This window comes from Pseudogymnoascus verrucosus (assembly GCF_001662655.1).
Source record: "Pseudogymnoascus verrucosus strain UAMH 10579 unplaced genomic scaffold scaffold_2, whole genome shotgun sequence".
NCBI classification, from domain to species: domain Eukaryota; kingdom Fungi; phylum Ascomycota; class Leotiomycetes; order Thelebolales; family Thelebolaceae; genus Pseudogymnoascus; species Pseudogymnoascus verrucosus.
This window is the reverse complement of record NW_017263653.1, coordinates 381,945-409,897: the sequence shown is the minus strand read 5'-3', so window position 1 is coordinate 409,897 and position 27,953 is coordinate 381,945. Positions and strand designations below refer to the sequence as shown.

General features: G+C 50.5%; 12 protein-coding genes across 12 annotated transcripts; 6 read left to right on the top strand and 6 right to left on the bottom strand.

Moving 5' to 3' along the window:
• Positions 1-23: 23 nt before the first annotated feature.
• VE01_00794 (uncharacterized protein) lies at positions 24-2,505 on the bottom strand. The gene is made up of 3 exons (XM_018270322.2): positions 1,840-2,505; positions 329-1,792; positions 24-269 (listed from the first exon to the last, which is right to left on the bottom strand). Exons 1-3 carry the CDS (start codon positions 2,386-2,388, stop codon positions 225-227), a joined length of 2,058 nt encoding a protein of 685 aa, XP_018134702.1. The 5' UTR covers positions 2,389-2,505; the 3' UTR covers positions 24-224.
• Positions 2,506-2,828: 323 nt separating this feature from the next.
• Positions 2,829-4,226, top strand: CYC3 (holocytochrome c synthase). The gene is made up of 3 exons (XM_018270321.2): positions 2,829-3,045; positions 3,098-3,702; positions 3,757-4,226. The coding sequence occupies exons 1-3, from the start codon at positions 2,959-2,961 to the stop codon at positions 4,019-4,021; spliced, it is 957 nt and encodes a 318-aa protein (XP_018134699.1). The 5' UTR covers positions 2,829-2,958; the 3' UTR covers positions 4,022-4,226.
• Positions 4,227-4,664: 438 nt separating this feature from the next.
• Positions 4,665-6,296, top strand: VE01_00792 (uncharacterized protein; the record flags this gene model as incomplete). Its single annotated transcript, XM_018270320.1, has 1 exon — positions 4,665-6,296. One exon carries the CDS (start codon positions 4,665-4,667, stop codon positions 6,294-6,296), a length of 1,632 nt encoding a protein of 543 aa, XP_018134700.1.
• Positions 6,297-6,475: 179 nt separating this feature from the next.
• VE01_00791 (uncharacterized protein) lies at positions 6,476-8,298 on the top strand (the record flags this gene model as incomplete). The annotated part of the gene is made up of 4 exons (XM_018270319.1): positions 6,476-6,491; positions 6,760-6,868; positions 6,930-7,306; positions 7,682-8,298. 4 exons carry the CDS (start codon positions 6,476-6,478, stop codon positions 8,296-8,298), a joined length of 1,119 nt encoding a protein of 372 aa, XP_018134698.1.
• A 236-nt stretch (positions 8,299-8,534) lies between these two features.
• Positions 8,535-11,311, bottom strand: ARP8 (actin-like protein arp8). The gene is made up of 3 exons (XM_018270318.2): positions 11,005-11,311; positions 10,868-10,946; positions 8,535-10,694 (listed from the first exon to the last, which is right to left on the bottom strand). The coding sequence occupies exons 1-3, from the start codon at positions 11,045-11,047 to the stop codon at positions 8,633-8,635; spliced, it is 2,184 nt and encodes a 727-aa protein (XP_018134739.1). The 5' UTR covers positions 11,048-11,311; the 3' UTR covers positions 8,535-8,632.
• Positions 11,312-11,469: 158 nt separating this feature from the next.
• On the top strand, positions 11,470-12,343 carry ARL1 (Arf GTPase arl1). Its single transcript, XM_018270317.2, has 2 exons — positions 11,470-11,760; positions 11,843-12,343. The coding sequence occupies exons 1-2, from the start codon at positions 11,686-11,688 to the stop codon at positions 12,311-12,313; spliced, it is 546 nt and encodes a 181-aa protein (XP_018134893.1). The 5' UTR covers positions 11,470-11,685; the 3' UTR covers positions 12,314-12,343.
• Positions 12,344-12,555: 212 nt separating this feature from the next.
• On the bottom strand, positions 12,556-14,219 carry VE01_00788 (uncharacterized protein). The gene is made up of 2 exons (XM_018270316.2): positions 13,899-14,219; positions 12,556-13,843 (listed from the first exon to the last, which is right to left on the bottom strand). The coding sequence occupies exons 1-2, from the start codon at positions 14,167-14,169 to the stop codon at positions 12,696-12,698; spliced, it is 1,419 nt and encodes a 472-aa protein (XP_018134892.1). The 5' UTR covers positions 14,170-14,219; the 3' UTR covers positions 12,556-12,695.
• A 428-nt stretch (positions 14,220-14,647) lies between these two features.
• On the bottom strand, positions 14,648-15,795 carry RER1 (retention in endoplasmic reticulum protein 1). Its single transcript, XM_018270315.2, has 4 exons — positions 15,576-15,795; positions 15,402-15,519; positions 15,046-15,345; positions 14,648-14,989 (listed from the first exon to the last, which is right to left on the bottom strand). The coding sequence occupies exons 1-4, from the start codon at positions 15,642-15,644 to the stop codon at positions 14,904-14,906; spliced, it is 573 nt and encodes a 190-aa protein (XP_018134890.1). The 5' UTR covers positions 15,645-15,795; the 3' UTR covers positions 14,648-14,903.
• A 180-nt stretch (positions 15,796-15,975) lies between these two features.
• On the top strand, positions 15,976-17,271 carry VE01_00786 (uncharacterized protein). Its single transcript, XM_018270314.2, has 2 exons — positions 15,976-16,237; positions 16,325-17,271. The coding sequence occupies exons 1-2, from the start codon at positions 16,090-16,092 to the stop codon at positions 17,053-17,055; spliced, it is 879 nt and encodes a 292-aa protein (XP_018134889.2). The 5' UTR covers positions 15,976-16,089; the 3' UTR covers positions 17,056-17,271.
• A 1,736-nt stretch (positions 17,272-19,007) lies between these two features.
• On the top strand, positions 19,008-20,847 carry CTA1 (peroxisomal catalase A). The gene is made up of 2 exons (XM_018270313.2): positions 19,008-19,504; positions 19,558-20,847. Exons 1-2 carry the CDS (start codon positions 19,255-19,257, stop codon positions 20,823-20,825), a joined length of 1,518 nt encoding a protein of 505 aa, XP_018134708.1. The 5' UTR covers positions 19,008-19,254; the 3' UTR covers positions 20,826-20,847.
• Positions 20,848-23,152: 2,305 nt separating this feature from the next.
• VE01_00784 (uncharacterized protein) lies at positions 23,153-26,004 on the bottom strand. Its single transcript, XM_059463302.1, has 6 exons — positions 25,299-26,004; positions 24,793-25,213; positions 24,264-24,743; positions 24,085-24,213; positions 23,947-24,038; positions 23,153-23,890 (listed from the first exon to the last, which is right to left on the bottom strand). The coding sequence occupies exons 1-6, from the start codon at positions 25,814-25,816 to the stop codon at positions 23,434-23,436; spliced, it is 2,097 nt and encodes a 698-aa protein (XP_059320094.1). The 5' UTR covers positions 25,817-26,004; the 3' UTR covers positions 23,153-23,433.
• Positions 26,005-27,823, bottom strand: VE01_00783 (uncharacterized protein). Its single transcript, XM_018270311.2, has 2 exons — positions 27,401-27,823; positions 26,005-27,346 (listed from the first exon to the last, which is right to left on the bottom strand). The coding sequence occupies exons 1-2, from the start codon at positions 27,524-27,526 to the stop codon at positions 26,108-26,110; spliced, it is 1,365 nt and encodes a 454-aa protein (XP_018134707.1). The 5' UTR covers positions 27,527-27,823; the 3' UTR covers positions 26,005-26,107.
• Positions 27,824-27,953: the final 130 nt, after the last annotated feature.

Genomic DNA, 27,953 nt, shown 5'->3' with positions numbered 1-27,953 from the left:
TGTTGCCTGTTGTACATTTCTCATGGGTATATATGTATTCCCCGTCTATCTCGTCTATATATAGTGGAGTATTTACATTACTATGTTATCCCCTTACCACCCTTCCTCTCGCCAACCTGAGATGAATGCCTATACCAAAACGCCTATATACATATCCCCGACCGTATTGCCGGCACCGTGCAGTTATACCCTACTTACCAATTAAATATCCATAATGTAGCCACTCATACATTCGGTGAGAGCTGGTCATATTTCACCGCACGCTCAACCTATCGAATATTAGCAACCACCCCCATCAAACCTCCACAGAAAACGGAAGAAAACTCACATCCTCAACACTGGCTTGCATGAACTTCCTCGCCTCCAACCCAGCCCAGACCTTCAACATACTGAAATCCCCCTGTCTCAGCATCCCACCACCACTCTGCGCCCCGAGCTGTCTCAGGATCGGCAGCGCACTAGACAATAAATCGATATCCGGATTTAGCTGCCTACCACTACCCTCCAAGAGCAGGATGCTGAGAACGACATTTATAAAGTCCCCCTCCATGCGCACGTGATGCGCGCGCACCATCTGGAGAACCTCATGCAGGATATCTCCTATACGCATGCTCCCCAGCGCCAGTGTTCGTGATTTGACAGACAGCACGAGATGTTGCATCTTCAGCGCGAAGATTTCCTGATCTAGCACGGCCTCGGGCTGGCGCGAGCGCGAGCACATGAGGTGTCCCGCGCGGTAACCGTCGAACTCTGCGACCGCCTTGAAGAGGTCGAGGAAGTTGCGGCGGTTCGTAGCGTTCAGCTCCGTCACGAGACCTGTATCGATGAATATCAACTGCGGCCGGAAGCCAGCGGCGTCGATGCGCGCGAGCTCGTCTTCCCAGCCTGTCTTGTCGCGACGTTTACGGTAGGGGCGGAGGCGCTCTAGGACTGTCTCGGTGACGTCCGTGGCGGTGGCGGGGTCGGGGCCGTTACTTGAGAAGGGGAGGTGGGGTTTTGATGACTGGTAGAAGCGCACCATTATGTTGCCGGGGTGCAGGTCGGCGTGGACGAAGTTGTCGATGAGGAGCATGCGTAGGAAGGCGTCGAGGCCTTCGTTCGCGATGGCCTCTTGGAAGACGCCGCCGCCGTTTTCCATGAAGTCCGCGAGGGGAATACCTTGGGCGAACTCCTCGACGAGGACCTGGCGAGTTGTGAAGGCCGTGTGGGGGTATGGGAACCACGCCGTGGTGCGGTCGGCGAAGTGGCGGCGGAAAAGGAGGAGATTGGTAGCTTCGATGCGCAGATCCAGTTGGAGGCGCATCATAGACGCAAACTGCGATACTTCGTCGGGTAGAGAGAGCCACTCGATCGTAGGAATCGCATTGAGTACGCTAGCGAAGAATCCCATAATCCACAGGTCGCGGCGCACGAGGCGCTCGACGCCTGGATGCAGCACTTTGATCGCGACGTAGTTGGACGGCACGCGCTGCGGGGTCTTCTTGATGAGGGTGTCCACATTATGGCGCACGGTCTTGCGGAACTCGATGTGGTCAGCCAGATCCGGGTCGCCTGGCACGGCGAGGTCGGGCTTTAGCTTTGCTTTGTAGACTTGCGCGATTGCGCCGACGCCGAGGGGCTGCTCCTCGAACTCCTCGAAGATATCTTCGAATGGGCGGTGGTCGAAGGCGCGTCGGATGATGCGCTTTGTGTCGTGGAGAGAGTGTGCGGGTGCGTTGGAGTGTAGTTGGGACATCATCTCGCACATCTGGGTTGGGAATATGTCGGAACGGGATGCGGCCCATTGGCCTAGCTGGGTATTGTTAGCATAGCCTGGAGGGACGACGAATAGAGGCATACTTTAATAAAAGCTGGGCCGGCGCGCTCCATCGAGTTGACGAGGAATCGATACCATAGTAGCGTTCCCGACCTCTCGTGGTCTTGCTCGGCCTGTCTCTGTCCAATCCAAATCAAAGGCACGGCAGCGATCACAGGGACGAATATTATAACCAAGTGCAGGAATCTGAACCCAGTGCACAGCGGCTCCCATATATTCAGGTCGAGGAAGAGAATTATGCCTTTGAATATCCGGAAAATCCCCTCGTCGTCGTCAGACAGCTTCTTTTCTATCTCCTCCCGCGAAGCCTCCAGCATCCGTTCCTCCCCGGTATTGTCGGTGCCATCGTTATCCTGCTCGGAGAGCTGCACGAAAAACGCGGGCGTCAACGCTGCCACCGAGGCCAGCAGCAGTTTGCCTCCATTGTTCGGTGGCCGACGGAATTGGGCTCTTGCTGTCGCAAAGCGGTTCGCGGTGGTCCCGTAGGTGCGGGCTTGACGGGCGATTGAGGGTCGAATCTGTGATAGACCTTGCCGGAGACACAGTCGGCTGAACGAAAGAATAGGCCTCATCACCGCGAAAAGATGATGACCATGGGCTGGCCTAAAGAAAGAATCAACCGCTCTCCATGAATGCGCCGCGGTAGAATTCTCGATAGAAGTGCTGTCATCCGGGAGTGGAGTACCGACTTCAGGCCGTGACGTCAGGCAGGTACTAGGCCGATGTTCCAGTGTCGGGAGGCCCTTGATCAACGAAAATAACTTTTTAACACGTGCAATGATAACGGCTGTAGGTAAACAAGGCGCAAAATGAACAGTATCATGTTTAAACAATACAATATTTAATATTTAATCTAGATTCAATATTATCTCCATCGTCTACATGTGTGCACTGTAAATAGCCTTTAACTTTTTCGTCCGATAGCCTTGTTAGGGGCGTTGATTAACCAATCTATGCCGCAATTGGCGTTCAAAATGGCAGAATTTAAATCCGGGGACTCGACAAACTTTCATCCCCTTCGCTATTTGCCTTCATTCCACGCCCATAACCTATTCGCATATTCGCATTATCCCGCAGTTCGTCCATCTTGAATCTGGACGACTTATAATCTTTAACGTACCTCTACTCGTCATATCGCAAACATGGGATGGTTTTGGGCAGACCAAGCGCCTGCGACGCCCCCAACACACCACAACGCCTCCTCCATCGATAAAAGCCGCAGCCCTCCGGTAAGTGTCGCGAACTCCATACTCCGATTCTTCGTTTCTAATATCATTACAGCCAGAATGTCCCATGCACCAAAAGTCCGCCGATGCCCTCAAGCCCGCGCCAGCGCCCGTCACCCAGGAATCCGCCTGCCCCTACACTCCCCCGAGCGGTAGCGCAGCCGTCCCCTCCGAGCCACGAAAGCCCACTACCACGGAGAAACTCTCCAAGTACAATCCTCTCAACTTCATGTTCTCCGACCTCTCACAGGAGCGCGCCGAGAAGCAGACCGTAGCGCTGGACATTGAGCGCGAGCCGTCGACCATCCCGAAGGGTACCGGTGGAAACTGGGAGTACCCCTCGCCGCAGCAAATGTACAATGCGCTGCTGCGCAAGGGATACCACGATACGGATCCAGAGCATGTGACGAGCATGGTTTCTGTGCATAACTTTTTGAATGAGGGCGCATGGAACGAGATCCGCGTCTGGGAGGGCCTTTTTGCCAAGGGCCTGGGCGATGGATGGAGGAAGTGTATGAAGGGAGAGCAGGGCATTGTGGAGAGCGGCGTTATGGATGAGGCAGACCCGAAGTTGATGAGGTTTCAAGGGCGGCCAAAGGAGATGACACCGAAGGCGGCGATGGTCCAATTTTTGGGTGGCATCTATCCTTCTAGGTTCAAGTATGTTATCCCAGGTGAAGATTTAACTTATCACTGTACTAACAACAACATTAGGACCGCGCCTCCCTTCGATCGCCATGACTGGTATGTGGAGCGAAAGATTGGCGACAAAACCAGCGAAGTCAGATACGTGATTGACTACTACGAGGCGCCGGATGATGAGGCAGGCGAGCCAGTGTTCTATCTCGATGTCAGACCAGCGATCGACAGCCCAACTCTCGCCATCGCACGTGCGATGCGCTGGGGTGGAGACATTTACTACAGAGCAAGCGGAAAGGAGGTCCGTGATGCTGCTAAGGAAGCATCGGACAGCAATTGATATAAACACCTATTTTTGTAATTAATTCGGAGTACGGCTGCTCAGCCATTCATGGCTTGATAGAGCAATGGGTAATGATGATGGGGATGGGGCTTGTGGACGTGTATATTAGGGCGGGCAGTTTATTAATATCCAAATCTCCCCTCGAGGATTTTATTATATGGACTTCATGTATATATACTAAATGAAGTTACGGCTTTGGAAATGTTAATTTTTTTGGTTGCAAAATTTGAATTGTACCAGTATTAATTTATTCGAAGCAGGGCCACAAAATGAATCTTCACAGCAAATTAAATTATAACTAACAATAACGAAGGGAACAGAGAGATAAACCTGAATATGGAAATTAATATAACAGGCCACATCAAACAGGCATGATTCTTTAGAGCCAAAAATAGTTTGTTTTATCAAACATATTGTCCAAAGGAGTGCTAAAGTCTGATTGGTTCCTGGTACCTTTGGCCCGTGCACCGACACTTTATCTTATCGTGATATTTTTCGTTTCTGTGCTGTCCCAAGCTCCTCCAAGCGCCCACCAAATCTCTCCGCGCCACTGCCCTGGTTGCGATTTCCGGAGCGCCGCTCTGATTGCCTACAAAGAGGGACGAAAGGACACAATCCGTTTCCCGCAACCAACCAAAACATGGCGCCCATCAGCGATAAGAAGGGCGGCCCAAAGGCGGGCGTGGACGAAGGATACTCACGCCTTCACATTACGCCGTTCAATGCTTCGCTAATGGCAGCAATTGTGCCGCCATCGCTGGCACCGAAGGCACGAAACATCTCATTCCATACCCTGCAGGCGTTTCCCGAAAAGGAGTATGGGTTTGTGGATTTGCCCACCGAGGAAGCGGGGAAGATAAAGAGGAAGTTGAAGGGAGCTTTGCTTCGTGGGAAGAAGATTGCAATTGAAGAGGCGAGAGGAGAGAAGGCTTGGGGGGAGGCGATTGATGGGGGTGAGGGTGCCGAGGAAGAGGGAAAGAAAAAGAAGGAGAAATCTAGCAAGAAGAGAAAGCGACACGAGGAGCCTATGAAGGGCGCCGAGGTGCTGGATCGACAGATCAAGCGCGGCTGGACGGATCCGAAGGCTACCAAGAAGGCAGCGAAAGAGAATAGGATGAAGGAGGGCAAGGATAAGAAGAAAGAGAGGGAGAAGAGCAAATATACCACTGAAGCGGAATGCCTTTTCCGAACAACGTTGCCACCGACCATCGCAGCGGCCTTGCCTGCAAAGGGGATCGAGGGTGTGGTAGTGGATAAAGAGAGGAGGAAAAGAAAGGCCGGGAAAGACGTGACTCTGCATGAATTTGCCAAGACAGAAAAGTTTGCAACGTTTTTGAGGCAGAAGAGCACGGGGGGGAATGTGAAAGTAGCAGTGGAGTTTGTCGAAGGGAAGGGCTGGGTGGATGAGAATGGAGAAGTGGTGGAGGGAGAGCCAAAGAAGTCAAATCATAACGTTGATGTGTTAAAAAAAATTGCGAAGGAGAACAAGGTCAGGTTGCCGCCTGCCGAGCCTGTGGAAAAGTCGGAGTCCGAGGAAGACGCAGACACCAGCATGCAAGATGCTGCGGCAGAAGTTTCCGATACTTCCAGCTCTGGCTCCTCTTCTGAAGATGAGGACGACGATGCCTCAGAGCAGGAATCCGAAAATGAAGCTGAAGCACAATCTTCAAACTCACCAGACCAACCCGCCACATCAGCCGCCCCCTCAATACCACCACCATCTCATGGGCTCACAATATCAATCCCGCCACCACCAGGCCTAAAGTCCAAGGAAACCGCTTCTATCCACCCACTTGAGGCACTCTACGGGCGTCGCGACCAGGGCGCAAACGCTTCTGAAGCCCCTGCTGCCTCGTCATTTACATTTTTCGGAGACGGAAATAACTCTGATGTCGATGAGGATGACGAGGTAGACGACTTTGTTGCTCCTATGACACCATTTACCACACAAGAGTTCTCGTCGAGAGGACAGCGTAGTGCTGCACCGACGCCGGATACAGCACATCCTCATAGGAAGCACTTCAGTTGGCCTGCTGAGGAAGAGGACGAGGGAGACTATAATACCGCAGACAGCCCCACGAGGAAAGCAGGAGCGTCTGGGAAAGCGGATCCAAATGCGAAAGAAGAGACAGATCCAAACCAAGACTTCCAGAAGTGGTTTTATGAGAATAGGGGCGAGACAAATCGGGCGTGGAAGAAGAGGCAAAAGGAGGTGAAGAAGGAGGTGAGACAGAGGGAGAATAGGAGGAGGGGTAACCAGGGTGCCGCGTAGTTCCTACGTCACGCGAGGGAAGGATGAAGGAGGAATTGTATATCACGTGGACACCTAGCTAGTGCTATGGCTTTCCAAAACCAATTCCCGTATGCTTCATATTTCTGTCCACCTTCATGATTTTGACACACGTGACTGAACACGTGACTGAACCTCCTGATACGACTGTTTATACAACCATGGCTCCGTTTTCTTGTAAGTATTCTGATTTCTATACTTCAAATGCCCTTTAAATGTTATTCAAAGAAAGAAAGTCTCCTACAAGCCTCACCCTTTTACTGTCTGTCCACAGAGTTTCTGGGGCGACTGAACACAGTGGTTCACTCTCCGCCCCTTTTTAGTGAAAGGGGGTTCATATTCTGCAAGTCAGCTTTGAGAAGCTTACAATGCCCAAATCTGAGTTGGACACTCTTGTGCTGTCTTTGCTCTTTCCGTTTCCGACGCCTTTAACCGCGTTGTCCAGTCCTGTCTCGCTTCGGAGCTCGCAAGGCCTCTGACCCAGAGGGTCACGCCTCCCTCCTTAAGGACGCCCAAAAAGCGTCCTCAGGCCCCGGAGGTATTGCCAACAAGCAGTAGGTCACCAACAACAGCTTTTTGCGAGACAGTGTTTTCTTACAACATCACTCTCGACAGGCAATCGAACCCGCTGCCACCCCTATCCAAAGCCGAATCCGACAAACTGTCGGATGCAAAGCCGAGGCCAGCCACACCAACCATCCTGCCTTTGCTCTTTGTGCTCACTTCTTCGTCGGTCTCAAGCCTGGATCTTGGCTTGCCTCTTTGCCCGGCACCCAAAACCGTCAGTTCGCCACGGATCTCTGTGGCTGAAGGTGTCTGGGTTGGACACCCTGCTCGCGAGAGCAAGATGACACCTTCTGACGAGAACGGTGTCGAGGTGAAGGAGGCAGGTCTCCATCTGGAGGTTATGGGACCCGGAGAAGTGGCCACGGGGGGCAGAGACGGGATGGTTGGTGAGCTGGTGATGAACGCCAAGAAGGCGTTTCAGGATGGTGAGTCCTGAACTTTCATTCTGTGAGCTTCAAGTTGTGGCCTGCGCGTTTCCATTTGGAGGCATTGACCTTCATATTCTTACTTATATGTCCATATTTGATGTTTTGATCTTCAGTTGTTAGCCTGCCCGTTCAAATTTTGGCGCTCTGACATTCATATTCTTATCCATACACCCTGTGCTTCGTATTACTATCTTGAGTTCCTGACCTGCGCGTTTTGGTTTTGAAATTTGGGCCGTCATGGCCTTGTGTGTTTATATTATATTCAATGCCCTGATCTTGAGCTGTTGACCTGCGCATTTCCAATCTTGGTGTTCGATCTCATGCTTTGCAAATCTCGGAGCACAGGAATGCAACAGTAGCTAATCAAACCAGTGAACTTGCGCAAGGCCAGCGATCCCAATCTGCGCCGACGCTACGAGAACGTCGACCCCCCCAAGCGCGGGGAATCCAACAAGAGTACCGACCTGGACTCATTCCTGGAGCGCCTCCGCCTCGGCGACAAACCTGGCAAAGACGCCAGATCGCACGAAGCATACACCGCTCTTGGATCCGACGATGGCGAGGACGACAATGACCGCCATTTGGCCCCTTCTGACCCCGAGGACGAACTCACCACAGCTCTTGACCGGGAGGACTACAAGATAGCCCTTGATGTCGAGTACAAGAAAGCTCGCGCCATGCTGGTTGACAACGATGACGAAGAACAGCGCGCCAAGATGGCATTCCGCAAGGCGTACTACAAGAAGAATGCACTCGCTCACCGAAAGAAAGCTGCTCTGGTTGGCGAAGACGGCCGTGCCAATGTTCCCTTTGGAGCGACCAGCAGCAAGACAAAGCCACTTTCCCAGCAAGAAAATGCCGCCGAATACGTGGACATGGATGATGACTGGAAGCCCTATGTTCCGGAGAAGGACGATGACGAGTGGGAATTTCAGTATTACATGTCCCTGAAACCCGTCGAGCCATGGTCGCCAATTGACGAGTACTGAGTGCATTGGGAGGAGTTATGATTTGAGCATCTGCATGGGCGGTTTGGGGAAGTCTGTCAGGGGGCGGGGGAGCGTCATTTTTTCTGGCATTATACCCAGTTGTGTCGTTTTTCTGATTTTTCAGAGAAGTACCCGCGCATTGACAAGTTGCGGAGTTTTGTGTTTTCTGCTGAGGCACAAGGCCAGGTTCATGTTCCCACCTGCGCGCAACTTCACGTTTCTGCGTTCTTTCAAATGAAGCCATCCTCTCTATACACGTATAAAAAAGCACACGATGTCATTTATCATACATTACGCCTTCCTTTCTAGATTGTGCTACCCACTTTTGCAAATTTTAGTAATAAAACGCCAACTTGTGATGGAGAACCCTGCTCCCCAACCTTTCCCATTCCGTTCCTCCAATCCACGTATCATTCGTCCCCACAAGCTTCGCAAAAACGCTCGCTCCCTTCCAAGTCACAACCTGCCCATCCATCTCCCTGGGGCTCGTCCCAACCAATATCCTATCCCCAAGATCGGGCCGCAACCTCTTCAACCGCTCCTCGAGGAACGGCCCGAACCCAGGCGTCTTTGCCCCGCCTCCAATAATCATGATACCGCCAAGCAAGTCGCGTAGCTTCTTCTCGTCTCCTCTTGCTGCCGTCGTGATCGATGTCAAGATAGCCGTGTCCAATGGCGCGATCGGAAGAACGGAGTCACGCTCGGCAGCGAGAGCACGTTGCGAGCAGTGCGCTGGGTCGGGCACGAATATGCCCTGAGGAGCTCCACTGCCGCTACCGCCAAATTGGAAAGGAGCCGGGCTGCCACCGTTCGCGGCGGGGGTGTTCGAGCCCTCTGGGGCAGGAGAGCCGGCATGCGAAGTCCCGGGCGTTCCCTGTGTGTCGACGCCGAGGAAGCTGAAGGGATTCGGTTTCTCTTTCATTGGGGTCGAAACAGCCGCCGTCCCTTCTCCGTTGGTGGCAGGGTTGGCTGGGGCTTTAGGGGCAGCTGCGGCGGAGGGCTTGATGGCCGCGAGGATAGAAATCTGTGCGGCTGAGACAGGGTCATCGGGGATTTCAGGGTCATAGATGTTATAGGAGCGGTCGATGAGCTTGCGGCGACCGTTAAGCTTCGCCGAGTTATCGAATATTGATGGGTCGCAGAAGCCCATTGGCGCGAGGATTACCTCGTCGTAAGTCTTGAAGTTGTACTTGCGGGTGTACTCGGACGGGGCACGAAGATGAAAGTTGTACAACTGGACGGAGATTTCGGCTTGGTTCATGGTGCAGAATTTCATCTTTAGCTCCTCGGCGAGGAGGAAGTCATAGCGTCGTGCAAGGTTGATATCGGCATAGGGAAAGTGGTCGAAGAGCATCATCTTGACGAAGGTCTCGGTCACGTCGTAGCCACCATACTTCAAGTTGATGCGGGAGTCTTCGATACAGAGGCCGTCTTCGACGCAACAGATGGAGGTTTTTTGTGCGCCAACGTCAACGATGCACGCCGATGTGTAGCCGGCTCCGAAGCTTGCGGCGAGAGACTCCTGGATGAAGGCGACCTTGGCGAAAGAATAATCATTCATGAACATTTCCAACATCATCTCGACAAACTTCTTATCGTACAGATCTGGAATTACGAGGACGCAGCTGTAGTCCTTCCATTGCCCAGTCTTCGTAATCTTAAGCTCTGTCTTTAAAGCTCCAGTGATAATGGAATCGATCGCCATCTTCAACTGTTCCTTGCTCGGGAAATCTTCTTCATTCAGCCTTCCGTGCTGGATTGGCCAAAATAGTCGATATGCGGGATCAGAATTGTCTGGAATCCTCTGTGCCTCAAGTCCGTTGAATGTACTAGATAAACCGATATCTGTCCACTCTATCCTTGCCGGGTCATTGTGCTCAGGAATTTTCTCTGGAGGAGTCCGCCTGTTGTAGTTGACTACCAGTTCCTTGGAGTTGGGAAGGACCTTGCGCTTATTTGTCCGCATATCTTTCTTTAGATCGTCGCACATTTTCGTATACTTCTTCGCCCACTCGTCACCAAACTGGTCTTCAGGAGTACCTGTCATCTTCTGCCGTTTCGGCATAGGCGGCTTGATGTCCGATTCACATTTTGGCATCTTCCATGCGGTACACATCGGCACAGTCCTCGGTAGTGCGTCGCTGGCGAGGCCGATACGCATATTCTGACTCCCGAGATGGATGGCAATGATCTTTGACGCGTCAAATCCGTCCGCCCCTGTATTGGCATCCTCCTCACCAAACTCGGTTTCATCAGGATTGGGAGCGGGGACATCTGTGTCACCTGTCCTCGCCAAAGCCCTATCCTTGTCTTTGGCAGTACGGATCATCTTGTCCCTACTCGCCTCAGCTTGAAGGCGGAGGGGGAGAATCTGGTCATCTCGCTTCATATACTCCCTGGAATATTTATTAGTAAGAGACAAACATGAATGGATATCGGATAAGCTCTCATGGTAAGAGGGTTATGGATGCCTCTCTGTTGGCGGGGCTGGCTTGGGGGAACGGTGGATCAAACGCCTTTCCATGATATAACGCGTAAATCTCGAAGACGAAGAATGTCTTCCACTTACGTATAATAATTCTTTTGGTTTATTTGTGAGACCTCAGGGAAACTCGTTAGTTTCATGCCATTGTCCGTCCTTTCAAGGCCTGCAGCGCGTCAGTAAGGTCCTGTCCCGTGACCGTGGCCGTGAGGACAAATGCATACCTTCTTCGACCTGAAGGGCCTTGGCCGATTTCTTTCCCACCATAATGTGCGACTATACTGATGAGTCCCAAGGTGAATTGGTCCGACAATAAGCCCACACCCAACTCGGTGGTATCGTGTCTTCGGTGAAGCGTTTTATTACAGTATGCCTTTATCTCGGGATGCTGCTGTACGAGGCTGTCGGCTATAAAACAGGGACGCGACGGCTAAATTATGTATGATAGGATATAGAATATGTTTCGTCACGTCCAATTCACCTTCTAGTTCTTTATTCGACGACCCTGCCCTCTCACCATCATTGTCGTCCACTTTGGCACTTAAGCGCGCTGGTGGGATACGCGCCTAGCGCCCTGTGTCGGGCGTATTTGGAACCATTCCCGATCCATACAAGCCTGCGTGCCTTGGTGCCTCACCACCTTGTTAGTAATGTAGTGTAGCTCTTTTAGACCAGGGTCATCAAGAAATCTGGGGGCTGATTTGAATTTCCTCCTTTATGCCACTTTCTTCTTAAGTAAATACGCGTCTATTCCTGTGCGGAAACTGTGATCTTTTGTGATACCGGCGACCAACTTCACCAGCTTTTCAACAGAGCCGACGCGATCACACCTTGAAAAACCGCGCAGGAACAGCTGAGACAGGCTACGTCGGCGTAAAAGGGGATCAGGCACGGGGACAAGCAAGATGGGGAACTCGATGTCATGGCTGTCTGGCCTCCTCTTCTCAAAGAAAGAAATCAGAATCCTAATCCTTGGTCTTGTATGTTACCCCTCAACCCCCTCCTCCGCCGTTGCGCATCTCCCACCCCTGACCCCTCAACGACTAACACATGCACGCGCAGGACAACGCCGGCAAAACAACCCTCCTCTACCGTCTCAAGATCGGCGAAGTCGTAACAACAATCCCCACAATCGGCTTCAACGTCGAGTCAGTGACCTACAAGAATCTAAACTTCAACGTGTGGGATCTGGGCGGACAAACCTCGATCCGGCCGTACTGGCGCTGCTACTACGCCAACACAGCCGCGGTCATCTTCGTCATCGACAGCACGGACATCGAGCGACTAGGCACGGCAGCTGAGGAACTCGCCGCGATGCTGAACGAGGACGAGCTCAAGGATGCGGCGCTGCTCGTGTTTGCGAATAAGCAGGACCAGCCGGGTGCGAAGGGCGCGGGGGATATCAGCGAGGCGCTGAAGCTGGGCGAGCTGAGGGACCGCAACTGGAGTATTGTGGCGTGCAGTGCTGTGGATGGGAGCGGTGTCAGCGAGGGCATGGATTGGTTGGTTCAGACTGTGCAGGCGGAGTCGTGATGGGGGTTGGAGGGGCGAGGCGTTGGTGGGGGGTGGGGTGGGAATGTATGATGAAAGGATAGATGAGGGCTATTACAGGGGCATGGGGCATATATATACCATACTGCGCTCAAGTAGCAACAGCTACTGTTTGAATAAGATGACGAAATAATAATAATCTACGTTTAGATCGGATATTTCACTGTGTGCCGCCGAGAGTAACCTCTTCACGCTTTGGGAGGCACGAGTACCCTTGATACGTTTTGAAAATAGAGTATATTTATTGCCTTTTCGCCTTTAGATCATTCCTATTTGTTTTTGACCTGACGCCTAATGCTATGCTCTCACTCTTCTGTAGTATCACAAGAATGGTCCGAAATAGAGGACCAAATTATTCCACCAACTATTCGCTCTCTGCCTCCGCATCCTCATCTACCTCATGGTCATTATGAGATGCACTCCCATTCCCATTTCCGTTCACACCCTTCGGCTCCTCCACCACCTCTTCCTCGCTCTCCTCCCCATCTCCATTCGGGAACTCAGCCCACTTCTTCCTGGACGCGACCTCACTCTCATCCGGCTCCCTCACCATCACATCCAAGAAATCCACCGTATCTTCCTCCTCCGCCTCGCCACCAAACCGCTGGCGATCAATATTCTTGCTTCGCTGCGGGCGGATCTTTGTACGCAGAACCAGCGGGTACACATATGCCGCGCGCTGGTGCACACCATCCTTGCCATCATTGACCGCGATAACCACCTCCGAGTTCCAGCGATCCACACCCTGGATCTGCACCTCTTCGCTGGTCTCGTATGCACGAATGCGCTTGAAGCGGAAGCACTTGTCGCCAGTTTGGTTGGTATAGGTGTACAGCCCGTCGTCGTTCTTGGCGTCGGCGTCGTACACATCAGACTTGCGCTTGAACTTCACGGCGTCAACCGTGGTCTCTGGCAGGAAGAACTCGTAGTCTTGGTTCGGGCCGGGGTGCGGGTTGCGGCTGGGATCATGCTCGTGAGCTGCGACTGCCTTTTCGTGTGCGGCGTTTGCGGCCTCGGAGCTGACGAAGGGCCGGAGCATGCCTGATTCGAGACGTTTGTCGTAGGTGGTGGATGGTGGGACGGGGTTGTTCTGGAATTTGATGGTGATATATCCACCGGCATCGTTGAAAGCATCGAGGTCTGGGACCATAGGATGCGACGAGACAAGCTTGACATTGCGCTTCGAAGGATGACGAAGGCGTAGAGGGTTCGCGACATTGGCTGCTGCAATTTCGAAAGAGCGCTGGACAGCTGCGAGGATATACTCTGGGTCCTCCTTGTCCAAGTCTTTGGGGAGTGGTTGGAATCTGTCTGCTGGTTTCGCGCGCTTGACAACTGGCTTCTGGGGCGTATGTTCGTCCATACGCCCTTTCGTGCTGGAGATGTATTCCGTGCGGCGGAGGAAGGACGAGCCCGAGTCTACAACCTTTGGCTTCCCTATCGAGTTCAGGGGTCGAAGAAGAGCGCGATCGTGTGGGTGCGGTGCAGGCGCGTGGATGGCTGCTTGGATGGCTGTTCCGATGCGGTCAGCCAAGAGGTTTGGATCCTACGAATTGGGCGCACTTACAACTCTCATCGCCGTCGAAGACTCCTGGCATTCCCACCAGGTCGATGTGCATACCAAGCTCCGCATCTGCCTCAATATTCAATGGCTGCTCGCGAGCCAACCTCGATGCGAAACCGGGAGTTGTGTATTGTCCACTTGATAGGCCCGTATTTGGGATCTCAAGAAGCTTGGGCGGGTTTGGTGGAGGTGGAAGGGTGTTTGAGTATCGTATGCGCGCAATGTAATCCTGGTGGATTGACCTATCTGGCCCGCGCGAACTTGAGGTAGCCATCACAGCTATATTGATAGAGCGATTGTCGTGTTGTCGGTTCTTGCTCTGGTTCAGTCGAGGCTGAGGTGGAAGTAATTTGAGGCGCTCTGGCTGAATCGGTGCTCAATTGGGTTAGCGTTGATTGTGGTTGGCAAGGCTGGAAAGGGACCACAAAGAACGACGTCGAACATCACAACTAAAAGGAATAAATTTGTGGCCTAAGTTGAAGGAGTAATAACTTGTAATTATCTTGAATTAATATTTAATTACGCTGTATGAACAATTTACCAACACATTTACTCATATTGGCCAAAAGTCTGAACAGGGACTGTAATGCAACAGCAGCTATAATGAAAGCAAAGGCATTCAACTACTTACGGCTGCAATCGATAAACTAGTCACTTATTCTGAAGAGGTAGAGAGATCAGTTCTATCAGAGGTGTATATCCTCACATGACTGTCTCTTAAGACTTGTTGGTGGCACGAATACTTGAGTTTGGCTTTTTCATTAATCCCATTAATAATAACACTCTACCGGCTGGGACAATCCCATGCCTTCTATGCCAGTTCTCCGACCCTATGTGACCCATAAAGTCCATGTAAAGTGTCGTTAACGGTGATACCGTGCAATACAAACGGCCTCAGTCTGACCGTTCACCCCAATCAAGTCACCCAGTACATGATACACGAGCAGCGAAGCTCACAACTCTTGTCGATCCGTGCAGAGACCATCCACCAACCGCTTCCATGATGATCTAAGAGCTGTTCTTGTTGTACTTGGCCTTGCCGAACGAGAATGGCACATAGCGGTACTTGATCATATGCTGGATCTGTCTCCTCACTATTCGTTCACCGTCAGCACTCCACTCGAATATAGGGGGTTCTAGGAAGACGTACTCGTCAATGTGAATAGAATGAACCAGTAGATAACCAACACTGGCCAGAACACCGGAACGTCGAAGATCGAGAAAAAGGTGCAGACGAAGCCAATGGTGATGGCCCTGGTGGCGGAGTGCCAGAACTTGAACTCGGGCAGCCTTCTGATGAAGGGCTTGAACTCATCGCCCTGCTTGGTTGGTAGGCCACCTGCCTCTCCGTCCTCCATCTCATTGTCTATGGCCTCGTTCGATGGGTCGAATTTAGGCTGGAGGAAGGCGAGGAAGAGGTTGAGGAGGTAGATTCCCAGAGAGTACGCAACTATATAGACGGTTAGCTCATGGTCAAGCCGATATCAGAGTGCGTATGCGACGAACCAATGTACCATCCCTGCTCGAGGAATATCCTGAGGAAGAAGATGACGAGGAGAGATCCCGTCCCGAGCCATCTGTACGCCGTAAATGGGGTCGATTTGTCGAGGTATGTTTGATATATCTGAAACAAAAAATGTCAGCTCCGACACAACAGTCGTTCACTCAGCCATCACTCACGCGCTGAAGCCGTGACGTCTGCTCCGACACTGCCCCAAAAGGGGTCTGCTCCGGCTCCATCGAATCCATCTTCTCGTATCGTGTTCTGGCTAACAATCGTTTATTAAAAAGTCCCAAAAGTCTGCAGGTATCGCGGGGCGCTCAATCGTCGTGGTCGTCAAGAGAATGTGGTTGGCGCAAAGAAGAGACTCGATCAAAATTATTCACTTGCCCTCGTCCACATCCGGACAGGACAACGCGGCGTATGGCGAACTTGCTGTGCTATTCTTGGCATAATTCCCAGTCACGTGGCTTGGCCAGGCTGTAGCTTTTTGGCGCTTCTGGCTATTAGCACGTGTTTTCGGCTCAAGACGGCTGACAAGGGTACTGATGACGCGGGGGCCCGTCTATCCTCGGGTGGGGAAGACTGAACCCAAGCTAAGACAGCTTCCAAAACTCCAACTTTCTCTACCGGAGTGCTTTTTTCTCGACTATACATTATTTTTGCCAGGTTGTCAGATATAAAGTTGCTATCATGATGAATACTGTCAAATGTATGAGGCCCAGAGTCTCCCAATTCAGACCGTCGTCACTGCCAAGAGTAACACGTCCTTTCTCAGCATCAGCAAAGCAGCAGTATGAGCTTATCCTCACATCCGAGCCGCGCGCGGGCGTTGCACAAAGTAAGTTTTTTCAATTCAATCAGATGAACTCCATCCCCCAGACATTAGCTACCTGAAAACGCAAATATAACTAACGCCCCGACCTAGTCACCCTCAACCGCCCCAAAGCTCTCAACGCCCTCTCCACCCCCCTCATAACCGAACTCAACCACGCCCTCCGCGAGTTCCAAGCCTCCCCCTCCATCCGCGCCATCGTCCTCACCGGCTCCGAGCGCGCCTTCGCCGCCGGCGCAGACATCAAGGAGATGGCCCCCCTCACCTTCTCCAAGGCCTACACTGAGAAGTTCATCGAGTCCTGGTCCGACCTGACCACCTTCCTCTCCAAGCCCCTCATCACCGCCGTCTCCGGCCACGCCCTCGGCGGCGGCTGCGAGCTCGCTCTCATGGGTGATATCCTCTACTGCACTGAGACTGCCAACTTTGGACAGCCTGAGATCAAGCTCGGCACCATTCCCGGGGCCGGTGGTAGCCAGCGTCTCACGGCTGCGGTGGGCAAGGCGAGGGCTATGGAGCTGATCCTCACGGGAAAGAGCTTCAGCGGGGTGGAGGCGGAGAAGTGGGGCGTGGCAGCTAGGAGCTTCAAGGACTACGAGGCGCTCGTCACGGCGGCGCTGGACACGGCCGAGACTATTGCTGGGTACAGTAAGGTGGCTGTGCAGGCGGCTAAGGAGGTGGTGAACAAGAGCCAGGATCTGACGCTGAGGGATGGTATTGATTATGAGAGGCGTGTATTCCACAGCTTGTTTGGTAGCGAGGATCAGAAGATCGGGATGAAGGCGTTTGCGGAGAAGGCGAAGGCGCAGTGGGTGGACCAGTAGAGGGGTGCTGGAGAGATGTATACTACTGTCCGGACGCTGCTGGATCTGCATGAAACCGTTTGTTAGCCAATGATGCAGCTACTGATCTTGTGAGACTATGTATGATGGTGTAGCCTATAAAAGTGAGAATCTGCGCCCAATGCTGGCGTTACTAGTAGCACTAGCAATATCCATAGAATGATGGACTATAAATACGGAGTCTGCGCTAATGCCGAGTAAGCGTTTCTGCCAGCGTCACTGCCCGCCAGCGTTACTGTTAGCAATATGCGCAAGATGGATTATAAAAACCGGAAGCTGCGCCAAAATTGAACTAGCTTTACTGCCAGCGGACGTTACTACCACCGAGCGTTACTGTCAACCGTGACTGTTGGCATCCTGCGCAGAATGGGGTATAAAAACTGGAAGCTGCGCAAAAACTGCACACGATCAACATCGTAGAATTGTGCAAAACGAGCTATAAAACTTGGATTCTGCGCCAAATCCTCTTCAAGCTAGAACGAAGGTTAAAATCTTTATTGTAGGTTTTGCGCAAAATGAGTTAGAAAATCCCGAATCTGCGCCAAATTCTATAATTTAGAACGAAGGTTGGACGTTTTGAAACTGTATTAGTGATGGATGATGGATGTATTTGTGAATATAGCCTCATTTTCTTTTGTTTTGCGCAAAACAAGCTACAAAACTTTAAAATTGCGTAATTTTTAAAAAATCCCGTTTTTCCTCATACTAGTATGGAGGGACAGAGCCTATATATATCCATTCCTTATTGCAGCTTGGTTATCGATTATGGCAGGGACTGTTGGTTAGACTTCAACACGAAGAAAGTATAACGAATTTATTCAGAACGGATTCAATATCTATGTATGTATGTATATATTCGTTGATAGCCCCATATTACTATATTACTGCGCAAAACCATGTCCGTACTAGCTAGCATAGAGGACAGACAGAGCCCATATATCCATCCTTAGGTTGGTTCCGGCTCAGGGACTGTTGGTTAGACTTCAACACGAAAAACATCGTATATTGCGCAAAACGGGCTATAAAACCCGACGTATGCGCAATTTTCTTTTAAGAACCCTCATACTAGTACAGAGGAACAAAGCCCGGATTCCTCAGCGCAGCGTAATTCTCGCCACAGCTTCTTCTATTTGTTACATATCACATTATACATCAAACGCACAACGATTATAAAGCTCTCATGCGTTCTAGAGCACCGGTCCGAAGCCCACTCACATTTTTAGTGTTGTGGTATAACCTAGACTCGGAACTACATACCACGATAGGAGTACTCCCACGATAGGTAGGCGGGACCCCGTTCGTGCACGGGCGCTGGATTGCTTGATAAAGGCGGAGACTGGCGTCATCCGGGCGGCGGGAATAAGGTGAGTGCGGGGTCTCTTTCCTCAACAGGTAATATAACTTGCTTTGGTAAGAAGTAGAGGCTAGAACAGGACCGACTGAAAGTGTCCGAGTTAGAATGAAGGAAGACAGAGTAAGAGTCCATTCCTCATACCGGTATAGGGATACTAATACTACCCCAAGTTACGTACTCCTATTAATTTAGTTACTGGTAGCTGGTATAGCTGGTATAACTTCGGCACAAGGGATATAATATAGTACTACTGCACGGGAATATTCTGTTGAGTGAGCACGACTCGCACTATGAGACAGGTCTGGTTACTGGATGCAGCTGTGATACTATAACAGCCAAGGACCGAGGAAGTTAATAAACCAACCAATCATGATACTCTTACAGCTGTAAGAGGTGTGTTTGAACGGGGGAGGAGTGGTGGCCTTGTGGCCTTAGGTCATTAATTCTTGGTTACATTGGCCAAAGTCCGAGAGGGTTACGGACGGTTGCTTGCAAATTGACGGCTCTGATTGGTTGAACACTGAGGTACCCCGCCCTGAGACCCAGGTCTCCCTCCCCCCCCATACTAGAACGAGGGTACCTCAATTACGTACCAGTCGGGTTCCGCCATACTTCCCATATATATAGACAGTTGCGTCGTTCACCGTTCTCTTCCTCTTTTTCCCCTCGTTCATCTCTGTTTGACCTAGAATAATCATCTCTTTCACCGTTTATTCGTCTCTTCTCTCATATCTGAATAAGTCTTTCATTCATTGGACTTCATACAAGTATAAGAAGTTATAACCTACTCTCATATATCCGCTTCACAGCAACAAACCAGAGCAACCATGGGTTCTGACGAGTCGCCCGCCTCCACCTTCAAGTACAACCAACAACCCACCTATACCACATCCAGCGGTGCTCCAGTTCACCATGCCGAGGCCTACCAAAGAGCAGGAGGTCCGAATGGCCCGCTCCTTCTCCAGGACTTCCACTTAATCGACCAGCTCGCTCACTTCGACCGCGAGCGTATCCCAGAGCGCGTTGTCCACGCCAAGGGTGCCGGTGCCTATGGCGAGTTCGAGGTTACACATGATAGTAAGTTGCTTCTAGGCTTTAAATGAGAATGGCAAATAGCTAATACTTCCCAGTCTCTGATATCACCGTCGTCGACATGTTGAAGACTGTTGGCAAGAAGACCAAGGCCGTGACCCGTTTCTCGACCGTCGGTGGTGAGAAGGGCTCCGCAGATTCTGCTCGCGATCCCCGCGGCTTCTCCATCAAGTTCTACACCGAGGAGGGCAATTGGGACTGGGTCTACAACAACACACCCATCTTCTTCTTGCGCGACCCCGGAAAGTTCCCTCTCTTCATCCACACCCAGAAGCGCAACCCCCAAACCAACCTGAAGGACGCCACCATGTTCTGGGACTACCTCTCCACCCACCAAGAGGCCATCCACCAGGTCATGCACCTCTTCTCTGACCGCGGAACCCCATACTCGTACCGCCACATGAACGGCTACTCGGGCCACACCCACAAGTGGCACAAGCCCGACGGGACCTTCAACTACGTGCAAGTCCACCTCAAGACCGACCAAGGCAGCAAGACCTTCAACAATGCGGAAGCCGGCAAGCTCGCCAGCGAGAACCCAGACTGGCACACCCAAGACCTCTTCGAGTCGATCGAGAAGGGCGACTACCCCAGCTGGACTGTCTACGTGCAAGTCCTCTCGCCCGAGCAAGCCGAGAAGTTCCGCTGGAACGTCTTCGACCTCACCAAAGTCTGGCCCCAGAAGGACGTCCCCCTCCGCCCCTTCGGCAAGTTCACCCTCAACAAGAACCCCGAGAACTACTTCGCCGAAATCGAACAGGTCGCTTTCTCCCCCTCCCACCTCGTCCCTGGCGTCGAGCCCTCCGCCGACCCTGTCCTCCAATCTCGCCTCTTCTCCTACCCAGATACCCACCGCCATCGCCTGGGTGTCAACTACCAGCAGATCCCCGTCAACGCGCCCCTCCACGCGTTCAACCCCTTCCAGCGCGATGGCGCGATGGCGGTCAACGGGAACTACGGCGCTAACCCCAACTACCCCTCCTCTTACCGCACTCTGACATACAAGCAACACTCCCCCATCACCAACGACCCCCACCAGAAGTGGTCCGCCCAAGCGGTCATGCACCTGAATGAGGTTGTGGCTGAGGACTACGTGCAGGCTAAGGGCTTGTGGGATGTCCTTGGACGCACTGAGGGGCAGCAGGCTAACTTTATTGGGAATGTCTCGGGGCATTTGTCGGCGGCGAGGGAGGATACGAGACAGCGCACTTACGAGATGTTTTCACGTGTGGATAAGGCGCTGGGTGAGGCGATTAAGACGGCGACGGAGAAGAACGCCGCGCCGCAGAAGGAGAGCCGTTTGTAGAGAGGTGTGTGTGGAGATGAGGAACTAGATTTATGTTGTTAGTTGAATGAATTAGAAGTTTACGTTCAATTTTTTGATTTGCTATGTGACATGCCGTGCTTGTGATTGTGATTGAAGGTGGCAGGCGATGATGGCTCGAGATCTATATCTTCATACCTGGGGCAGTGATGCTTTCCAACGGCAACGATGAGAATTGTTTCAGTGCTGCTATAGGACTCCACGACCAGTCATTGTCATTGACTTCTTCCGGGAAGTCAATGACAATGACTACAACGGAGAAGGGGGTAGCAAGAAATGGGGGGGGTGGAAGCGAGACAGTGGGGTTGACGGTGAGAAATGGGGTGGGTGGTGAGAAAAGGGAGTAGAGGGTGAGAAAAGCAGCGGGTAACGAGAAATGGAGCGGCGACGAGATAGGAGAGCGGTGGTGAGAAATAAAATCGGTGACACGGGGCTTCTCCCCTTGCACGCTGAAATCGCGAGCTCCCATTCAGCTTCGAATTTTCCTGGCTCAGCTAGATAGTATTTCCCAAGACTAGCCTTATGAAATCGAATCAACTCATCATCTGTCAATTCTGGTATTGCCGATTCCTCCACGGTGCTCTGGGATACAACATCCAAACCTTCGGCCGGGGGCCTCTGTCGAAATCGTCATACACCTCAGCGCCTAACAGTACTTATACCCTAGCAAGAGAGAAGTTATCACATACGACCATAGACTCAAGAGAATTGGGCATCCCGTCCGCTCTGCCATACACAAGCTTGTAATCTACTTGCTTTTTACTCTCAATCGTGCCAATAGGCATAGTGTCAAATCTGAGCGTCGCCGCCTCAAGTTTTTGATGCTTTTACGATAATCCGGTTATCTCCCTCAGCTACGTGACGGCGACCACATCAACAACGCAAGGTGTGGATCTCGTATTGAGAAGCGATGGACGCGATGAACGCGATGCACCGCGACTTTAGATGGCCATGGCTAGGTGAGCGTGGGTGAGGCTTGAAAGTAGTATAAAGGCAGACCCCCCACCACCTTCACTTTTCGCAGTCTGCTATCTACAACATTCTCATCTCCTTTTCAAGGACCTACTTCCTGCTATAATAGGATGGAAGGTACTCTATATACAGGATCATATTAATATGGCAAAGAAGCAAGGATATTTTCTGCAGAGCTCACACCTAATTAACAGAACGTGAAAACCTATATTGAACAGCACACTCTCACTAACGCTACTAAAAACAAGCACGTGGAAGTAGCAATTATATTTTAAGGGTACGTGAGACTTAACACTGTGTACAGGCTACTAATGGAGATATTAGGTTTCTTGCTGTGAAGTGTCTAGAGAAGGCGCTGCTATAGCATGATAGCAACCTATACTAAGACTTTGTTAAATACTATGCTTCATCACAACATGGTCAAATTAGCGAACTTCTAACAGTTGACAGTGTGGTCAATATCTAGTTCAGATTTTCAGGTTATTAAAACCACATTATAAAGTCTAAGATAGACAAGAATGTCGTTAGTAATGCTGCTAGTGTATGCATTGTACCCTCTCTTATTGCAGCTCTAATTAACATATAGTCCTTCCTTTAAGTCCGCAAAGAGATTACATTCTCTCAAGAAAGATTTACAGGCTGGCAAGATCTGTAAGCGGACGAACAACATCAACCATTAGAGTGTCAGCCTTTAGTTACCTATGCAAGCCTAGAGAATGACGGGAACCCTTTTCTTATCAGTCTCTACATCAATGAAACTGTCCGCGCAGCGATGCAAATGTTCAATCTCGCTCATTTCCTTCTCATCCTCTCTCTGCCAGAGAGCAGCTGCCAAGAAAGAGCTAGCAGGTTCGAACGGGCAAGGGGAAATTGCACGGATTTACGCAACTCGAGTTGTTGCAAATAGCATCGACAATCGCCATGCCATCAGTTGGGCAACGGCGGTCCAGCTACTGAACATGGCAGGATACGCTTTGGTGGACTGGGCTGAGAGAAGGGCACTATTGGTCTGTCTAGAGGATATTCGTGTTCAAACAAGCTGAACACGAGAAGAAATATTCAAAACTTGCTTGACTGGTGGGGCTGTAATGCAGCCTTCCAGCAGCAAGATAGTAGGTCTTAGAAGAGCATACACGCTGAAGATGTACCGTGTGTTACGATGAAGGAGCACTTGCTGCAACTCTTTGATATTAATTCAACGTGAAATTGTCTAATACCTAGGCTCTCCAGATTCTCCATATCTCTGTAGCTCCGCCTAATCGATAATCAAGCTTTGCCAAAAGTACGTCCTGACTTCGGAAAATGTCGATTCTTCACTTTCCTGTCTGGTAGAACAGCTAGAGAATCATAGTGTTGAGGATTATCAGGGTCAGCGGGTTCATCCGTGATAAGGAATAACAATAACAGACTGAGAGCAGAAGAAAAATCCCGGTAACGCGCGTGTCTGCTGTGCAAGGCGGTTATGGCAAGGCTATCAAAACTAATAGAACAATATATGATAGATTATACCATCACGGTCAATACCTAAGCCCCCTTTCATACCTGCTCCATGCGTAAATAAACAAACTCTATATGATAGATCGCAGGTGACCTACACTACTCTTACATACTTACATCCTTACGCCATATCAAAAAGCCACGGCCAATCATCCAATAACCCTGGCGGCAGTTGAAACTGTAACTGCTGACCAGTCTCATCTAGACCATCGATTCCACTAGGCATGCCCTTGAAATTATATGTCTCCGTCGGCATTTGAATCTGCACGTAGTCCTGCCTATTCCCCAAATGTCCTGTGCCTTGGGAATTTGAAGGAAATTCGTATCCTACTTGCTGAACTCCTCTGCGAGATTGTTGTTGCTCCTCTTGAAACATATCGACATGTTCACGTAGATTTGAATGCGGCATGCTCGGAACACATGACGGGAGTGCTGATGGGGATTGTGCGAAATTTTGTTGCTGCTGTGCTGCCATATACTCGTCGATCCGGGTTACTTGTGACCGGAGACGCTGCGTTGCGCCAGAGGTTCGCGTCATGCCTATCTCGAGGCTGGCCAGGAGGTCGGCCATCGAAAGTCTAATGAGGTATACAATGAGCCATGTTTAGCCTTGATTGAGATGGAAGATGCTTACAATACGGTCCTAGCCTGCAAATAGGAAGATTTTGAAAGTGGGCCTTCCATGACGGAACCCAAGATGGAGCCGATACCTGCTAAATGATAAAGCTTACAACTGTTAGCGATACGCCTGAAGTTTTAGAATCAAACATACTAATGGTGACGAAATTGCTCTTAGGAAGAACACTGGCACTTGGGCGAATCCATCAAGCAGTTCGCGGGCAATGGCACACTTTTGGTCTACAGTTGCTTCTTCTGCTGTAAACAACACCATTCTAACGAGCTTTATAAACGTAAGTATCATGCTATTTCTTGTTGATGTGGATGACTTACTTGCAGTGTTGCAGCGATATTCGCCGCCTGGAAGCTCAGCCTATCTTCTCCTGTGTCAGATGTCACAGACTGTATTTCCTTGAATCTGTCTGGTAATTGCTGGTGCATCCACATGACTTTATCCAAAACCGTAGATTGCGATGGCGCGACCCTATTGAACATATTATTGGGCGAGAAATGTGCTATTGTTCGTGGTCGGCGGCGATGAAAGCCGTCCATGGCATGTTCAAGGACTACGTAAAGATCTGTCGTGAAGTTCCAACCATGAAGCCAAGAGGAGGTGTCAATGGCCGGCCCTGGCCTTACTTCAACTCCTTGATGCGGAGATCTTTGTGGTAATAAGTTTGAAAAATCCTCGTCAGAAAAGCGTTCGTCATCCACTTCACTAGGATAAAACACCCGACATTGCGATTGTCGGCAGCGGGTAATTCCAACCCAGACAAGGGAAGAATAGACCTCTAATGTGTACATTGACCAAAACTTATAGGACCATTAGCAATTTTTAACAGGAAAGTAAGATGTCATTTACCAGTCTTCTTCTCTCCTCAATCTCAATAATGCTAATATCTTTTGGCCAGTTTTTCTCGTCGTGCAAGCCATCTATAGCTGCCAAAGTATGATAAAGACCAAGATACTGATGCATAACATTAATATTTCCATTTTGAATCCCGAGAAGTGATAGCAGGGCACACATCCGCATCCAATTAATGCCTTCCATCGCACTGAGATTGAGATGCGGAGTGACATCTCGCGCAGCTGAGTAGAAGGACTCTGAAGAGGGATGGCGGAAATGGGACGGCTCCCATTGACCTGGAAGAAGTGCTCCATCTCGAGCCCGAGCAGATGCAAGAGCACAAATAGCCATAACAACAGCGAACAGTCCTCGATCAGAAAGGTACCTTCTCATGGTAATCTTTTGGAGAAAAGTTGGACGATGAAAGAAAGGAAATCTGAGAAAGTTAACTTTCTAGGCCTCAGCTTCATAGTTTCAAGGTAAAGCATAATAGAGTACAGACAGATGAAGCCATGACCTACATTGGATAAACCACCTCGAAGTAGACACTGACGAGATCTTGAATTATATCAGGGTTGTCTAACACCATGTCTCTGTACTCTGTCGCTAATGGAAATGTAATCAACGCCTCCGCAGTTCTCTTATTCCTTTCGTCGTGGGAGTACGCTTCATCATCATGAACCTGACTGTTCATCATCTGTAGGAGTAGATTTGCATGTTCTCCGGATGGAGACCCATCTTCGTCCACTTGCGCCTGTCCTTGCCGCTTACTTCCTCGCTTCCTCGCCGGTCTCTCAAAGGTACACGCAATATCAAAATCTAGACAGTTTTGACATCGGCTATCGTCTTGACTCTGTTTACATCGGGTGCTCCGTCTGTGGCAAAAATCGCATGCTCTTGTAACCCGTCTTAGCTTCCTCGGCCGAGCCACATCAAAGGGAGATTTTGATGGCCTTGCATTTAATCTCTCTGTATTAGCGGTGTTCATTGAATTCATTGAATCTAGGACTATAGGCTCAGAGGCAGAAGCTTGCTGCATTAAGAGGTCGTAGCCGCGAAGATTGCGCAATCGAAGAGTTCATTTCTAGCTGTGCTAACTGTAACCTTTGTTCCGGAACTATTTTCCGTCCCGCTTCTAGTGCGGTTTACCCCGCATATCGGATGCATATCGGATGCAATCCATGCGACGTGTGCTTTGGAGGCATGGCCCGAGAGACGAGATAGATGTCATTATATTAACGTATATGTATGTATTTCACAAGCGAAGAAATTACCTACGCAAAGTAATCACTAAATTACACAGAATACGAAACAGTCACCCAACATCTCGTCACCACTTGTTATCGAAAACCTTCCCCTCAACGTAGTTGACCAGCTCCTTTACAGGACTGAGATGATCCGCCTTACCACCAAAGAGTATTCCCTTCCTCATGACCTCTCTATAATTCTTGCCGGGAGACACCTTCCCTAAAACATACTCCTGTCTTGTCTCGACTCTGGTCGGAACTGGGATGGAGCGTCCGACGACAGCTTCCATAGCCTGCCATGCAAAGGTGATTGCTTCCTTTGCACTCCCTGGAATACCAGCGGCATCTAACATCATGATCTTAGTATTCGGATAATTTTTTTGGATGAACGCTGCGATATTTGGGTTGTATGCTCCGCCGCCGCACATGAAAATCTCGTCGATGTTTTGCGATGGCGCATAACGTTGGTAGTGATCAACGATAGCTTGTGCAGTAACTCTAGTAATCGACGCCACCACGTCGTTCGGTGACAGCCCCTTCTGCTCTGCCTTCTTGATAAATTCGAAGGCGAGTGTGTCTCGAAAAACTTCCCGCCCTGTGGTTTTCGGTGGCTCCAGACCAAAGTATTTGTGCTTCATAAAGTCGTCCACAAGTTCCTGATCCACTTGCCCAGCCTTGCCCATCTTTCCATCTCTGTCATATTCCTGCTCACCATTTGTATAGTGACGTACTACGGCATCAATGAAAACGTTCCCAGGACCCGTATCAAAGTCATAACAAGCGTCTACGCCACCTTGGTGATCCGGCGGAATAAAGCACACATTAGCGATGCCGCCGATGTTCTGGCAAGCTCGTAGTTTAGTGGGGTGATGAAGTACCAGGGCGTCGAAAAAGGCGATGAGAGGTGCGCCTTGGCGTCCAGCCGCCTGATCTGAGACTCTGAAGTCCGTGACTGTTGTAATACCGGTACGTGCTGCGATAAATGATCCCTCGGCCATTGTGAGAGCAGACTTGACTTGTCCTTCCTCTGGCATTGATAGCAACCAAATAGTCTGTCCGTGGGAACCAACAACATCAATATCTGTCAGTTGAAGCCCATGTTCTTTTGTGAATTCCTTGACTGCAGACGCAAATGTCTCTCCCAGTAGCACATTGACTTCCGATAGCTCTTCTGGTGTGGTTTTATTGTGAAGGATCATATTCATGACTCGTTTCTTGATTACCGGCTCGAGAGGGATTTCGCTGTATTTCAACAGCTCGAATTGCATTGGAGAGCTGGGCGTCTCCTGTCGAAATCGGCAGAGTGCGCAGTCGATGCCATCCTAAAATCTGCTGTCAGCATGTACCGGCGGTGATATAACAGTGTGGAAACTAACCATGGAAGTCCCGCTGTTCAAGCCGAGGACTGTCAAGTCGAACGCCGCATCGGACGGCACATTGATGCCATTTGTACTGCCATTTCCGTAGCCGTTGCTGGCTCCGTTTGTAGTTGAAGAGGGCATTGCTATATTACCGCTCTATGGAGTCCCCGCTATGAATAAATTGTGGTATATACAAAAACTAGAGAGACTTAGAAAGATGGTGCTTAAGTCAATATATACTTGATTTGATGTCGAGATAAAAGAAGGGGGAAGAAAGGCAGTACATAACCGAAATCATGAATAATGTGAAAAAGATAGTCAGTGGGTTCCCATTCTACGCTTTAAAGTGGTCTTAATGCTTACGGCTGTTCGCAACTTGTCCTTGAATCATCGAGGTTGGCTTTGCCAAGGACTTCGGAGTATTGCATATGGGCGAAATTGTAACCCGCTTGAATGCTTAAACGGTTAAATGTTTAAACTGTTTAGACGGTTAAACGTGTAAACGCTTATGGGATAACACGGGAGTCTGCACAGCCAATGGCTATCCTCGTGCAGATCCGGAGAACTG

Bases quoted from the DNA above. Each gene is read 5' to 3' on its own strand.
- VE01_00794 (XM_018270322.2), bottom strand. From the start codon at position 2,388: ATGAGGCCTATTCTTTCGTTCAGCCGACTGTGTCTCCGGCAAGGTCTA. The intron at 1,793-1,839 runs GTATGCCTCTAT...AACAATACCCAG, and splicing joins CCGGCCCAGCTTTTATTAAA to CTAGGCCAATGGGCCGCATC. The intron at 270-328 runs GTGAGTTTTCTT...AATATTCGATAG, and splicing joins TGCAAGCCAGTGTTGAGGAT to GTTGAGCGTGCGGTGAAATA.
- CYC3 (XM_018270321.2), top strand. From the start codon at position 2,959: ATGGGATGGTTTTGGGCAGACCAAGCGCCTGCGACGCCCCCAACACAC. The intron at 3,046-3,097 runs GTAAGTGTCGCG...ATATCATTACAG, and splicing joins ATAAAAGCCGCAGCCCTCCG to CCAGAATGTCCCATGCACCA. The intron at 3,703-3,756 runs GTATGTTATCCC...CAACAACATTAG, and splicing joins ATCTATCCTTCTAGGTTCAA to GACCGCGCCTCCCTTCGATC.
- ARP8 (XM_018270318.2), bottom strand. From the start codon at position 11,047: ATGGTGGGAAAGAAATCGGCCAAGGCCCTTCAGGTCGAAGAAG. The intron at 10,947-11,004 runs GTATGCATTTGT...GACGCGCTGCAG, and splicing joins GGCCCTTCAGGTCGAAGAAG to GCCTTGAAAGGACGGACAAT. The intron at 10,695-10,867 runs GTAAGTGGAAGA...TAAATATTCCAG, and splicing joins AACCAAAAGAATTATTATAC to GGAGTATATGAAGCGAGATG.
- ARL1 (XM_018270317.2), top strand. From the start codon at position 11,686: ATGGGGAACTCGATGTCATGGCTGTCTGGCCTCCTCTTCTCAAAGAAA. The intron at 11,761-11,842 runs GTATGTTACCCC...ATGCACGCGCAG, and splicing joins GAATCCTAATCCTTGGTCTT to GACAACGCCGGCAAAACAAC.
- VE01_00788 (XM_018270316.2), bottom strand. From the start codon at position 14,169: ATGGCTACCTCAAGTTCGCGCGGGCCAGATAGGTCAATCCACCAGGAT. The intron at 13,844-13,898 runs GTAAGTGCGCCC...GCATCGGAACAG, and splicing joins CTTCGACGGCGATGAGAGTT to CCATCCAAGCAGCCATCCAC.
- RER1 (XM_018270315.2), bottom strand. From the start codon at position 15,644: ATGGATTCGATGGAGCCGGAGCAGACCCCTTTTGGGGCAGTGTCGGAG. The intron at 15,520-15,575 runs GTGAGTGATGGC...TTTTTGTTTCAG, and splicing joins AGACGTCACGGCTTCAGCGC to ATATATCAAACATACCTCGA. The intron at 14,990-15,045 runs GTACGTCTTCCT...GTGAACGAATAG, and splicing joins CATTCTATTCACATTGACGA to TGAGGAGACAGATCCAGCAT.
- VE01_00786 (XM_018270314.2), top strand. From the start codon at position 16,090: ATGATGAATACTGTCAAATGTATGAGGCCCAGAGTCTCCCAATTCAGA. The intron at 16,238-16,324 runs GTAAGTTTTTTC...GCCCCGACCTAG, and splicing joins GCGCGCGGGCGTTGCACAAA to TCACCCTCAACCGCCCCAAA.
- CTA1 (XM_018270313.2), top strand. From the start codon at position 19,255: ATGGGTTCTGACGAGTCGCCCGCCTCCACCTTCAAGTACAACCAACAA. The intron at 19,505-19,557 runs GTAAGTTGCTTC...AATACTTCCCAG, and splicing joins GTTCGAGGTTACACATGATA to TCTCTGATATCACCGTCGTC.
- VE01_00784 (XM_059463302.1), bottom strand. From the start codon at position 25,816: ATGCAGCAAGCTTCTGCCTCTGAGCCTATAGTCCTAGATTCAATGAAT. The intron at 25,214-25,298 runs GTAGGTCATGGC...TAACTTTCTCAG, and splicing joins TTCGAGGTGGTTTATCCAAT to ATTTCCTTTCTTTCATCGTC. The intron at 24,744-24,792 runs GTAAATGACATC...TGGTCCTATAAG, and splicing joins TTGAGGAGAGAAGAAGACTG to TTTTGGTCAATGTACACATT.
- VE01_00783 (XM_018270311.2), bottom strand. From the start codon at position 27,526: ATGCCCTCTTCAACTACAAACGGAGCCAGCAACGGCTACGGAAATGGC. The intron at 27,347-27,400 runs GTTAGTTTCCAC...AGCAGATTTTAG, and splicing joins TGAACAGCGGGACTTCCATG to GATGGCATCGACTGCGCACT.